At 39.6% G+C, this 14,349-nt stretch overlaps 1 protein-coding gene across 1 annotated transcript; it reads left to right on the plus strand.

Moving 5' to 3' along the window:
• Positions 1-6,043: 6,043 nt before the first annotated feature.
• Positions 6,044-12,386, plus strand: C4H3orf38 (chromosome 4 C3orf38 homolog). Its single transcript, XM_053386341.1, has 3 exons — positions 6,044-6,254; positions 10,382-10,602; positions 11,716-12,386. Exons 1-3 carry the CDS (start codon positions 6,116-6,118, stop codon positions 12,307-12,309), a joined length of 954 nt encoding a protein of 317 aa, XP_053242316.1. The 5' UTR covers positions 6,044-6,115; the 3' UTR covers positions 12,310-12,386.
• Positions 12,387-14,349: the final 1,963 nt, after the last annotated feature.

Below are 14,349 nucleotides of genomic sequence, written 5' to 3' on the forward strand. Positions count from 1 at the left end.
GAGAACTTGTGAATGTAACAGAAGATCAGAACATGGCCATATCCTGGTAAAAATGTTAAGGCATACAAAACATGGAAGCATGTCTCAATCTAATATTTCAAAACACAAGCAATTAAACTTCTTTCAAATGCACCAACTTTCCTTTTTTTTTTCAATACCTGACCCATAGATGACCTCTATAAAGAATGCAGGTGAAGTGAAAAATTTTTAAGTACAGTGTTGGATACATGCAGTTTGAGGCTTAAAAGTAAATGCATATGCTATTGAAGGCAGCTGAACTTGACCTGGAATATAAAATGATTTTTTTATTCAAAGTATAGTTATTATGTTGGTACAGTTGATATCTTGAAAGACCAGTTTCCTCTATAAAGTGAGCTACTTGGTGGTTGTTTTTTAAAAAGATACATTTCCAACTTTTCTAGAGTCCCACAAGATTCAAAGTAGATTGTCAGTCCTAGGAATAAAAGCACTTGGCAAAATAACTTCATTCTTGGTGAAAGAGCAGGGAATTAAACGAACATACCCATATTGTAATCAGTATAAGAATATATAATTATCTTTATGAAACAGTTGCTTTTTTCTGAAAGATTATTGAAATGTATTTCATTACAAAATTTGTGGTAAAATTTTTAGGACTCACTGTTTCTTTAGCTAACTGAATGCCTGTAAGGACAATTCGCACTGTGCCTTGAGAGGTGAAGCTTTAACCAACCTCATTCATAACATAGTATATGTAAAGACAGAGCATTCAGATTCAAAATAAGATCCAAACAAATATTTTCTTGAATAAATCAATATGCAAATTTTCATTTCATGAAAGGTCACATGTCAAGAGACTTTGCTAACCACAGATATTTTGGAGACATTTATTTGGGTGGAGTGTATGTTTCAAAGCATTGAATGATGGTGTGTGAGTTATCATCACAATTTTAGGCATTTCAACTTGTTGATCAGGTTCACGTTGTTACCTCTTCTCATCCATAAAACAAGCGTATTTCAGTGTTAAAAACAAAAGTTCCATAATCAAATCTAGCCAAACGGGGGGGAAAGGATGGAATTATGATCTCACACAAACATGCTTGTACACTAAAACTATCATTTAGTGTATTGGACACCAAAGTATGTGTTTAACCTTTGCATGCATTTGAGGTTATTGACTTGGATCCAGATTTTTGTTGAGCCATAGGTATTACTTAATCTACACTTATTAATTGCCTTCTAAACCACCATCTCAGTGGTTTACACAGAATAATTTAAAGCAGTTAAAAACACAAAAACAGAAAATAGAGTTAAGACAATACTAAAACCCTAACAAGTGGACCCTCATAGCAAAGCCCCAGCTGGGAGAGCCTGCTGGAACAAAAATGGCTTCAGCAATTTCTGGTAAGTGCAGATAGTGGCCACCTGTCATATCTCAACAGGAATGCTATTTCACAGAAGAGGCAGCCACAATAAGAGCTCTGCTCTGAGTTAATGTGGAGCAGGCTTCTGAAATCCTTGGAACTTGTAGGAGGAACTCTGATCTACTGGCTGTATGTAAGATAAGGCAGTTTCTCAAGTAACCTGGTCCTGAGCTGTATAGGGACTTGTATGTCAATACCAACACCTTGAACTTGGCAGCAATTGCCTACTTTTCCTTCTGCCAGTGGGAACTCTGGATCAGAGGTCTTTGAAGGAACTGTTTTGCAGAAGGCTTAGTTTGTATTCTGCCCACTGTCAAAGCTGCTCTAGAATATACTAAAATAGCAAAATTCAATCCCAATATAATCCAGATTATAATAGCAGATTTCTGTTATGTATAAATTATAAAATATTACTTTGCATGGAAATAACTCTCATAGCACATTACACAAATGCCATACCTGGGTTCTCTGCTTTTTACCACTTGAGATCCAATATAACATTTTTTGTTTTGTTTCTGTGTACCCTGGCACCCGTAAATGTTTAGTAGTTTACATTAAATGGGAGTCATTAACAAATTTTGGAATTTAACTGTGATTTAGCTGGAATCTGCTTGATACCATGACTAGATTAGTAAATATTTTTTCCTATCATTGGAATATTAAAAGTGGAAGTTCTCATAAATGGCATTTAATTCAGTGGATTTCTGTCAAAATGAAGATAATGACCAAGGAACATAGCAAGAGTCCACAAGAGGTTGTTTTTCAACAGCTGGTAATTCAGAAGCATGTTGCCTTTGATTCTGGACGTGGTATATAGCCATCATGACTAGTGGCCATGACACTTTCAGTTTTCAATAGTATTCATATTCAGGTAGTCCTAGATTTGTGTGTATTGGCTTTTTTATTTATTTCTAGTTACATTGCTAAATTTGAATGGAAGAGTATTAGCGCTGTTCAAAAACCTGCTTGATTGGCATCACACTGAGTATCTTAAAAAAAATTAAATTATTATGCACTATATAATCAAGTTGCTTTAAAAGACAACTGGGTTTTGCAGTGCTTTCCCTCTCCAGTTTATGTGGATATTGTAGCTGTGATACTTTATCTGCTCTGCTGTTTTGTTTTGTTTTGTTGGATATGGACAACAATCTTGGACACCTCTTTAGTTTGAAATTGTTTATTTTCTGTATATCACCATATATTGGGTATTCAAAATTTGGCTTCCTCAGGAATGATTTCCTTTTTGAAGTTGATGAATTATTTTCTAAAGTGTAGAAAATCAGTCAAAATAGCTGTAGGAAACATTTTGTAAAAAAGAAAAATTACCCTTCTCTTAAATGTTTACTTTTCAGTTTACTTTGCCTGTTGTATCAAACCATTTTAAAAAGAAATTTTTAAAATGAATATACCATTATTTTTCTGTTATTATCTGATCTCTTTGCTATGCCACCACACAAATGCTTTGGATATGTTTTAGTACTAGGACAGCATGCCATTGCATTGCAAAAAGGACGGGTCTGCTGGCAGGTATCTGAATATTTGGGATTTCAAGCACCTTAAAACAGGAATGCTTAAAAATCAAGATTGCAAACCCAATCTGTGTGGCTTTTAAAGAATAAGTTTACTGTAAACAGTGGCCAGAATCTAGCAAACCCACTAACTGCAAAATGCTGAGAGAGCAAGAGAGCTCAGGATAACTTTCTGATTTAGGGCTCAGGTTACAAAACCCAATCTTAGGTTTGGGCTGTTTTAGGCTGCCACTGTTAAACTCAATACAGGGATACAGGGAATGGGAAACTTCAACCAACCAACCACCTGCATGCCCCTGGTGTAACTTCTTGGTTGTTCTGGGAAATAATTGGGATCCCTTTTCTTATTGACATAGAACCAGCTTTAGATGTACAAAGACTGAAGCTGCCGGGACCATATGGGGAGGATTCCCCCCCCCCCCCGTGATCCTGTTCAGTCTTCCTTGTTTCAGATTTTTGGCCCAAGGATTGCTGGATAGTGGAGATTTGCTAAGTCAGATAACACAGTGATACATTTATTGCGATGCAAACACCTTAGGGCAAATATTTGAACTTCGTGTGCTTAAAGCTGTTATATATGGATAGTCTACATTCTAAATTCTACCATTGAACAATTATTAATGGATGGTGTTCCATCTATCTGTCTGCAGGACTGTATTTCTCCAGCTGTTTATGCCCCCCCCCCCCACCTCCAAAAGGGACAGCACAATAGATAGTTGTTGTGAAGGGTTTACCCAGAGAAATGTGCTGTGACAGGTGTTAGTCCCTTTCCATCTCTTCCTTACCCTAATGTCAAGAGAAAAAGAATGCCCACAGCCATGGAAGTGTTACTGAACTCATGACTATCTTGTCTTAAGATTTAAAGGCTAGAAAACAACACAGTGCCGTGTGTTCTATGTTTCACCAGCTTGGTGGCAATATTGGCAATCTCTGCTTGCCCCAATTAGGGTGACAAATACAGATTTCATGGCTGACCATGTTTTCTAATTGACTGCCCAATATCTAACTGCTATCATATGGGAAAACACTATTATTTTCAAGCATTTCTGTTTATTCTGACCCTCAGTTACATATCTGATTATCAGTTGTTCTTTATTTTTTAGAATAACCCTTAGTGCCTAAAAGGGTTCTAAACTACCCAACTGTTGGCTGTGTTTTCCAGATCAGTTTCTTTAGGATTTGAAAGACACTTAAAAAGGATGTTCACAGGTTTGTTACTATATAAATTTGGTTCATTTTAAAGAATATGTAAAAATCTAATTGTATTATTTTCTGGGTAACCTTCCTCTACAACCAGTTTTCTAGAAAAAGTTGGAAATAGGATATCTGTGGGAAAGGTCACTGGTACTTTGGTTATTTAGCCATATTTGTTAAACATCTATAAATTGTATAGTTCGGATCATGTATAACAAGAAGGTTCGGCAATACTCTTTGTTTAACACCAAGGGGTAAGATGAAACACTTAAAAGGGGTGTTTTTTTATTTATTTTGTACTGTATAACACTTTGATTAAATGCAGTGTGTGCATTTTGAGACTCTTACTTTGTAAAAGCTATTACAGATTCACCAAGAAAGGAAATTTGTGCTTCCTTCTTGAATGTTAAATTATTTTATTTTGCATTTTATATGAATACAAATTAAAACTGAGCCATCAAACTGCAATAAATCAACAGTAGTGTTTCCATTTTAAACTTTTTGTATTGTAAATAGAACTGTTCAATAAAATACTGTCTGTTATTAAAGATGATTTTTATGGTGTCTGGGATTCTACCTAGGAAATATTTGACAAGTAGATACATCATTGCTTTACAACTTCTAGACTACACAACATTGCATTTTGTATAGCAGCCATACAAAGCAAATGATTAAGGCCATCAAGCAAATGATACTGCTAAAGTAAATATGGTCTAATATGCCAAGTGGCAATGGAACACAGTGACAAGGTTGAAACATTGCAGAGTTAAGCTGGCTTTTCTTAGTTGATCAGGGTTTGGCCAGGTTTGAAAACTCCCTTGGCAATAGACTCAAAAGCATGGGGAAATATTAAAGTAACAGGGCATGCAAATAGTTAACCTTTTTTATATTCTACGATTCCTATTTAAATATTTACCCACAGAGCCACCCATGTTTGTGATGGCTGCTTTTCTGCCACTACCAACATCTTTGCAGATCAGCTAAGGTTTCTGACTCCCAAATATTTAACAACAGTAGCTAAAATGAAGATGGTTAACAATGTGTGGACTTTAGTGTGATTTCAGTTCAAGTAAAGACAAGTGCCTCAGATACATTCTATTTTGATTGTTATCTGCATTTTTCCACCTTGCTCTGGGTGGGAGATTTTGGGGTTCTAGTAAAGTGGACCCAGCAATCCTGAAGCCTGCCAAACCCCGCTTTGTACTACCGAAGTGGCACCATCTAGGCAGAAGAGGGAGAGGTTTTCGTAGGTTTGGAGGAGCCCAACCTTTTAAGAAGTACAGTACAGGATACTCCTGGGAAAACTAAAACTAAAAAAAAAAAAAGCCCAGTGAAGCCTCAGCAAGTTACGGGGTGGGGGGGATGAATGAAGGATCCTAGAAAAAGGCATGGCTGGAACCCTAAATGCTGCCACATATTGAGTTGTTTTGCGGGATTTTATGTTTAGAGAAGTTTTTTTATATTTGATGCTCCTAATATTTCGTTGGGAGCCGCCCAGAGTGGCTGGGAAATAATAAGAATAATAAGAATAAAAAAAAATGTGTTTTGCTGGCCGCACTAGCACTGGGCCTAGAGAGCAGCCTTTTCCCTCAGCGACCTTTCGTTGCGTATTACAGCAGACAGGCGGCAGCCACTCTCTTCCAACAGCCAAAACTTGGCTAAGGTATGCTTGGGGAGATCCCCCTTATTAGATGAGGCCTCAGAAGACAACGGAACCAATGCAGCTCCCTCCGCGTTCCACGCCGAACCCGTTCAGGCCGCGCTCGCGTCGGGCGAAGCGTCGAGGGGCGGGGCCAGAGGCTGTTCGCAGCAACACCCGAGCGGCGGAAGCACGTTGTCACTTGAGCCTGTCGGTTGCCAAGGTTTCCTGTGGCGGGGGGGGGGGGAGAAGAGGGGGGCGCTGGCGGCTTCGGGGGGGGGGCTCTGCCTGTGCTCCTCACCTCGCGCCACCAAGAGGCGACGCCGCCGCCGCCGGCCGCCACCACCACCATGGCTTCGGCCTGGGCGGGGTTGACCGAGCGCGAGCGGGACGGCTGCCGGGAGCTCCTGGATCTTCTCCACACGGACGACCTGCTGTCGCTGACGGACACGGTGACTAACCGCCTCGTGCAGGCGGACGACCGCCAAGGTATTGGGGCGGGGGGCGGGGAGTACGCGGAAGGGGCCTGCGGACTTCAAGAGGGGTGGGGGGGAGTAGAAGTGGAGCCTTCCGGCTCTCACTCCGGAGCGGACTCTGGTCTTCTAGCTTAGTAAATGCAGAGACTGTGGCCAGAAATGGGCGAAAGCGGGGCGGAGACCTTGAGTCCCTGTCAGGGAGAAAAGGCGGGGGGAAATGTTCGAACCGAATGGAAAAATAATAATACTGCATAATTTTGGTATTTCTAAGGGGGGGGGGGGAGGATGAGGACAACAATGAAAGATGGGGTTAGTATTTTGGAATTTGTTTTTAAGCTACTTTATTTCTCTCCACACACACATCCTCCTAACTTTCAGTGTGTTTTTTTTTAAAAAAAAACCGCCAGCGCTTTGAAAACAAGTGCAGATATTTGTATGCTGTTTTGCCACAGTAGGTCTTCGGGTTGTAGGAACAAAACTGATATTCTGCTCCAAGTGTGACTTGACACTTTGGCTCATAGAACTGCAGAGAAAGCAGCAGGCAGAGTTCATTTAGCAAGTCTTTGGACTTCAGGAGCTGTGTTGTCGTTGTGCACTGTTTTAAGGGGGCACAGTTGCAAAAGAATGTGTTTGGAAGGGGGGGGGGGTCCTTAAACTTCATTAACTGAAATCCGTATTCTTTTTTAATCCTTAACAAATCCATCTGAAGATTCTAGCTGCCAGGAACAGCCCTGTCTGCTCTCTTGGCCCAGAGTTTGTCACCCGTCCGGCTTCCGGATCTGATTGAAGAGGTTTATATTTGTAAGCCATTCCAGGAGCCTTTTTCACTAACATTTAGTGGGTGTTAGAAATAAATTTGTTTGACCAGAAAATATGTCCAGACAAAATGCATGCTGTCATGTTAGCTATAATTTTTTGTTTTATTTTGTAAAATAGGGATTTTTATGATCTTCTGACAGCATATGTTTGTTAAAGACTATTTGCCAGTTAAATATGATACTGGCATATTAAATTCATGTGTCTTTGATGAGACCAAAATAAAGAAGTACTTTATATTGTTAATATACCTTTAAAAATAGCTTGCAGTTTGGGTCTTTTACTATTATTTTAACTGTGTCCAGATATAAGGGAGCCATTATGAGAAAATCGCTTTGTGTTGTTTCCTATTGTTACTTGGCTGATGATTTCATATAGCTGCGTGAGTAGTAGTGTCATATGATAAAAGGTAATGCTTATTTGTAGGTAGATAGAAATTGAAGTATGTGGTTACTGTGTGGAGTTAGTAGTGTTCATGGCTTCTGCAGCCCCACAGGTGGGACACTGAAAAAAATTAGGGGAGCTTCTAAAGTTTTCGAAGCATGTTCTTGCCATTGAGAAGGAGGCATTAGTGACTCAGTGTCGTGAGTCAAGAGGCAGCTTCCATTCTGCTTGGTTGTCTTCTGACCACCAGGACAGTGGCAGCTCTGCCTCTCCAGTCCTCAAGTGGTATTGAACACTAGTCCTACTCACAGTAGATCCATTGAAGTCAATGGACATTAATTTCAGTGGGTCAACTCTGAGTAAGAATTGGTAGGATACAGCCCATTGTTTGCAACTAAAAGAAAGTGTGTTCAACTGATCTGCCCTTGCCTCTTCCGTCCCTGTCTGAATTTAGTTTGTACGTATGTGGATTCTTGGTGTAGGAGCTTCTTTGTGTTGCTGCCTATTGTTACATAACCAATATTTTCATACAGCTGCACATCTACCACATAACACAAATGCCCCAACTAATACCATACCATATGCAGTCACAGTACTATAAAAAGGAATTGCAGCTGTGTGTACATACATAATTTAAAATACAGTGATCTAGTGATGATTTTTTTACCTGGTGAAGAAATGGTTCTAAGACTCACTCTAACCAGGGAGCATTTAAAACCTCTATAATTCTTAGTGTTGTATCCAGTGGACTTCTGCTTATGTAACAGAACTTAATTTTTTTAAGCTTCCTGAATGTTCTTTTAAATTTCTCTGGAGGGTTGGGCCTTCTGAACTCCGATTTTGAGGGCAGTTGCTGGACTATGGTAGGGAAGCAGAAGAAAGTGAAGTCCCATTGTGTGAACAGAAGCCAGCTTCCACAACATTGGGTTCTTTGCTTACTCAGCAGTGATCAAATACATGTGATTGCAGCAATAATTTATAATAAAGAACTGAGCCTACAGAAAGATGATACCAATGAAGGTGTTCAATTTAAGTTTAGCACTTTGTTCTGCCTATAAACTAGAATGCTTGTAGAACACTAGAATCCTATGTTGTGTTTTAATTGTGGGGTGTGTTATGTTTTTGGAAAAAAAACATTTTTTTTGTCAGTATTCTACTATTCTGAGCATCTGGCTAGATTGTCCAACTTTTATCTCTTCCCATCTTCCATCAGTGCCTAGGGGAAGGGCTACTCTGCTTTGGAACGCAGTGAAGTAAAGTAATAGCTCCAAGTGGGAGGTGGGAATTAAAATAAGAACATTTATGTGCTTATCTGAGAAGGTATTTGGGGAGTACATAGCCGCCTTTTAGGACTTATAGCCTTTGGAAGGTGCTCTGATTCAGTTTAAAATTTAAGAAGCCAAACTAAAGAAAGTTATAAGACTTTAAATAAATTAAATATTTGAAGTGTAAATGGTAGAGGTTTGCTATGAGCACAAGTTGCACCTTATATTTGTAGCATTTGGAAGCAACTCAAAACTGTTTTGGATCCACTCTGTCATTTTCTTCTCTAGTTTTTTGGTGACCCAACGACTTTGGGAGAAGGAGAGCTTTCCTGCTAGGCGATTTATTTTATCTTTGTTATACTGGCAAAGGCATTTTTCCCCACCCCTCCACCACCTACTTCCTAGAAGTACACTCTGTGAAATAAGAGAACACTATGTTTTTTTATTGTTAGAAAAAGAATAGTTGGAAAATAAGTCTAACTCCATCTTTTATGCCCTGCTTTCACATCCAGAATGATGACCTACGTAAAGAAAACCATTCCTCTCTCAAATCACTATGATTGGAGTACACCAGGGGTGTCCAAACTTTTTTCAAAGTGGGCGAGATTTGATGAAGTGAACATGCATGAGGGCCAACCAAAGCTTTTTTTACAAGTTTACCCTAAAATTGTTGAACTTTGTTTAGGATTGAAGTTGATGAGTTTTTAAAAAACGATTTTACCCCAGGACATATACTGCCATGGGGGCTGGATCAAATCGACCAGCGGGCTGGATTAGGCCCTCAAAATGGACTTTGGACATGCCTGGAGCACACTGAGAAAATTATCTACTGTGATTAAAAGCTAGTCCTGTCAGTCAAAATGAAATATTATTCCACCTCCCCTCCCCTCTCCTTTGCGCATACACACCCTTTTAAATTCTGGGCATTTCCCCACTCAGCTTGGATTTGTATCTCAAAAGAAAAGTGAGGGATGTGTGTTTAATTTTATGGAAAAACACAGGCAACAGACTTACAAGTTTGGTGATTCCCTGTTTGCCCTTGATACACTATGTTAAGCAGGCAGTCCAAGTTGGAAACATCAAAGTCTTCCTGAATCACCCCAATATGCATCATTATTTGAGGTATACAGAGAGCTGATGCATATTCCTAGTAAATAACTATATGGGGGGGGGGAGAACTTGTTACATATATTGATCCTTGTAGTTGAATATCTTTAGGCAGACTTAATTACGATAAGGATTATTCTGTTTTGATTGGTGAATAATTCTTGATTGAAACATGCATTTCCAATGGATCTCTTATTGGCTGTCAATGGCAAGCTGAAGGGTTGTCGCTATGTAGCAGAGCAGATGCTTTGCATGCAGAAGATCCCAGATTCAGGCCCCAGCATCTCCAGGTGGGATAGGGAAAGACCCAGTCTGAAACCCTGGAGAGCTGCTGCTAGTCAGTGTAAATAATACTGAGCAAGATGGAGGAATGATCTGACCCAATATAAGGCAACTAGCTTCCTATGGCACATGGAACTTGTTTTCTTGCCGACCAACATGTGACTTAATTACATTGGACCATGAACCTGTATGGAAAAATATGTTGACCAACACTCAAGTTCCAGCTTTCTTTTGCAGAATGATAATTGGATTCAAGGAACACCCCTGTTTCTGATTTTATTTTCAGAAGCCATAAATGCCATCGTATTGTACAGTCAAAGTGCTGAAGAGCTGCTGAAGAGAAAGAAGGTATTTCGAGAGGTAATCTTCAAGTATTTGGCAGCAAAAGGAGTCGTAGTGCCGCCTTCTTCTGAAAAGCACCAACTTGTTGATCGTGCAAAGGAGTACTGGTGTGAACAGCTAAAAGATAATGGCTCAGAAGAAATCTATACTAAGCCTGATGTACAGGTGAGGTTTATTGTACATGTTTTATAAATTCAAAGCATTCTTTTTGGAAATTAGTTGCTTGTTCATGCTTTAATAAGTTGTTCACATTTGTCTTCTATGGAGGAGCAGAGGGCATATTCTTTCTGTTAGAAGTGTGTCATGTGACAGCGTTTTTGTGCAACATAAGCATCGGACCTTCCTGTCTGTTCCTCACATGCTTTGAAGATAGTAGAATAACAGGTGTCTAAATGAGAGAGGGTTCTGTGAGTGATTCCTTCAGAAAGCAGGCCGATTTTGGAAGCCATATTCAGCACAACTGTGCTTTAGAGCAGAGATGGGGAACCTGTGACCATCTAGATGTTTGAGTCAAACCCCTTTCATTCTCTGCAAGCTCCTACATATTTTTAAGGTGAGGCAACCAGAACCATAAACAATATTCCAAATGCACTCATGCCATAGATTAGCATCATGGCATTATTATATCAGCAGTTTTATTTTCAGTTCCTTCCTAATGATCCTTAGCATAAGAATTTGCCTTTCTCACAGCTGCCGCACACTGGGTCAGCATCTTCATTGAACTACCCAGACTACCCCCAGGTTTTGTTCTGGGTAGTCACTGCCAGTTCAGGCCCCATGAGTGTATAAGTGAAATTAAGATGCATCCGTTTTCACTTGTTTATATTGATTTGCATTTGCCATTTTCCTGCTCATTCACTCAGTTTGGAGAGTACTATGTGTACATCTGATTTCCCCCTACTTCTTTTGCTGCCTTGAACATGGGGGAGGAGAGGAAGTAGAAGTCCTATTGTGTTAAATCCACTTCAGCATTTCATAGAACCCATGACTAATGAATGGTTCCTGTTTCCACAAAACAGAAATCTACAGAGGTTTTTTCTGCCTAATAAAGTGGATCCAAGTAAGCTGTCTATTCCACACATCTTTAGATAGCCCCTTCATTTGGTATGCATAGTTCTGAACATTTTCAAAGCAGAAATTATGGCTGCATTAATTGTTGCATTCCATGTTAGTTGTAGTCGTAGGGTCCATTTCAGCTTTGCTGAACAGTACCATGTGGAAAGGAATAAGTACATTTTGTTACTGCTTAAAAGTAAAAGTCCCTACTTTGTTTTTCAGAACCCTGAAGAGGGAGGGAAGGAAGGAGGAGACAAGCAAGATCACAGCAAAGATTGCCACAGTCTGGGAGAGGAGTTTTGCCAGTGGTTCTTTGGAATTCTGAACTCTCAGAACCCGTTGGTTGGAGAACCACATGATGAATGGGGACCACAACATTTTTGGGATGATGTAATCCTAAAGTTTTGCTATAACACTTCAGAACAAAACATGGAAGAGTACTTGGGTGCAGAATTGGTTAGCCTTCGTTTACTGTCATTGGTGAAAGAAGAATACCTCTTCCTGAACCCGAACTTGGACGCTGGTGGGCTGAAGTGGACAGTTTCACGACATGGGTTAGTTGTGGTGGCAGTAGCAGGCACAGTTCATAGAAATACTTCTTGCTTGGGCATCTTTGAACAAATCTTTGGACTCATCCGATGCCCCTTTAGGGAGAATACGTGGAAAATCAAGTTTGTGAACCTAAAGATTGTTGGTCAGAATGCCATGGAACCTGGGACCCACTTAGAAAGACCTTGCATAAAATATGAGCAGGAAGAACTCCAGGAATTCTATGTTTCCAATGATCTTTCCTTGGTTGAGTCTCAAAAATCCTGAGCATTCTGTGTGCAGAATGAAGTAGAACAGTTTCTGGGCCCAGAAAATACAACACATGAGCATACTTGAGCATTCAAGTAAGTTGTTTGCTTCTATTTCTTGAGTTAGACTTTCTGGTTGGATGACAAGCCAAAGTACCGCCTAAACAACTAGTGCTAATTGGGTTGACACCTAGTGCTGGTTGGGCTGACTCAGGTTCCCTAAAGTTACAGTCTGGCACCCTGAAGAGAAAGGAGGAATGGTGAGCAGATGCTTACGTTCTCTCCCTCCTGCTACTCTTCTCTCTCCTGCTCTTGCTTTCCCCCACTGTGAGACATGGGGAAGTAAGCAGAAAGAAGCAAGCACAAATGAGAAGGATGCAAAACGGGGAAAGACGCATCATCATCTTGTTTGCCTGTGGCTTCCTCACCTCCTTGGGCTAGTGGGGTGGTGGTGGTGGTGGTAAAAGGATATGTGTGGATCAAGACCACCATATTGCGAAAGATTACTTAACAGTCACTGGATCTGTGAAGGTGTCTTCTCTTAGAGTAGTCCTTTCACATTAAAGATGCCCTAACAATGATGGAGCCAACATTAGTGTGCTACTGTTAGTTGGAAAATTACATTTCTCTTGGGTTATTTTTGTAATTTGCACTTGTCACTTAATATTTTTTGTGTAAAAGAAACAATGTTAGAATTAAAGCTGCTGTTGATCTCAATGCAATTACTATTTACTAGGTATATAAAAAAGGTTAATTAAAGAAATGTTTATAAGAATTTCACGAATCTCAGGGTTGTATAGCGCAATGTATTTAATTATTTAATTTGCAGACATTTAAGACTTGATTAAGCTGGACACAATTTAGGAACTGTATAGTACAGTGGTGCCTCACAAGACGAAATTAATTCGTTCTGCAAGTTTTTTCGTCTTGCGAATTTTTCGTCTTGCGAAGCACGGAACTGCACCTCTTCAAGCAATGCACCCTGGGTATTAACGGTTTTAAGAAAAAGGAAACAAACTCGCAAGACGTTTTCGTCTTGCGAAGCAAGCCCATAGGGAAATTCGTCTTGCGAAGCAACTCTAAAAACGAAAAACTCTTTCGTCTTGCGAGTTTTTCGTCTTACGAGGCATTCGTCTTGCGAGGTACCACTGTACAACTATACTTAGTCTTACATCTAAAATTATAGCTACAGTGTTTAAGAAATTTCCATTGATAAGCCTTAAAAACAGTCTAATTTAACTTTTCTATAATTGTGAAATATTTTAAATCTATCCCACTTCGCAATTCATTGTGTCTGATTCTTTGTGTGGCAGCATAGATACTAAGGATGTGCAGCTATAAAATTCAGAAAATGTGGTTCTGATTTGGGTCAATTATATCAAACTATTTTTTCTCTCATTCATTATTTACTTATTTATTTTAATACACTACAAGCTCCAGTCCCGAAACTTAACTGGATGATATCCGACATTAGCCATACGTAGAACAGACCCATTGAAATCAGTGGACAGAAGTGGTTCTGCTCTGAGTATGTCTGAGATTAGTTGAAATTTTTACGGAAAATTATTGGGGGTTACAATTCTGAGTTCAAGTTTGCAATGCACCTTTAATACTTGGATTCTTCTTAAAATGTACTATTTTTATATAAAAACGAGTGAATGGCAGCATTTGAAAATCCTAAAGTTCTTGAAATCTTCAGGACTATTTTTGAAATTACACATCAAAGACTTTTTTGTATTACTTTGCCTTTGGCAAAAAGGTGGAGGAGCTCCTTTCCAAGCAAAACAAACAACCAGAAAACATGACAGCTATCCTGGAAACAGAATGCCACCTGTATGTACAACTATAAAAAACAAAATGTTTGTTAAAAAGGACAGACGTTTCATTTTGTGAAAATGTTTTGTAAGGTCATTCAATATGCAGTCTTGTCTTGATATCAGTACAGTGCAGTCAGCTTCCATTAATGTTTCACTGTAGGTGTGGGGAACTTTTGTCCCTCCAGATGCTGCTGAAGTACTACTCCAGTCAGCCCTAGCCAGAATGCCCAATGGCCAAGGAT

Source organism: Podarcis raffonei, chromosome 4, assembly GCF_027172205.1.
Source record: "Podarcis raffonei isolate rPodRaf1 chromosome 4, rPodRaf1.pri, whole genome shotgun sequence".
Taxonomy (NCBI): domain Eukaryota; kingdom Metazoa; phylum Chordata; class Lepidosauria; order Squamata; family Lacertidae; genus Podarcis; species Podarcis raffonei.

What these genes read in the sequence shown, in the direction of transcription:
- C4H3orf38 (XM_053386341.1), top strand. Translation starts at nt 6,116, where the DNA reads ATGGCTTCGGCCTGGGCGGGGTTGACCGAGCGCGAGCGGGACGGCTGC. An exon ending in GCAGGCGGACGACCGCCAAG is followed by an intron (nt 6,255 to 10,381) that starts GTATTGGGGCGG and finishes TTTTATTTTCAG; the next exon opens with AAGCCATAAATGCCATCGTA. An exon ending in ATACTAAGCCTGATGTACAG is followed by an intron (nt 10,603 to 11,715) that starts GTGAGGTTTATT and finishes TTTGTTTTTCAG; the next exon opens with AACCCTGAAGAGGGAGGGAA.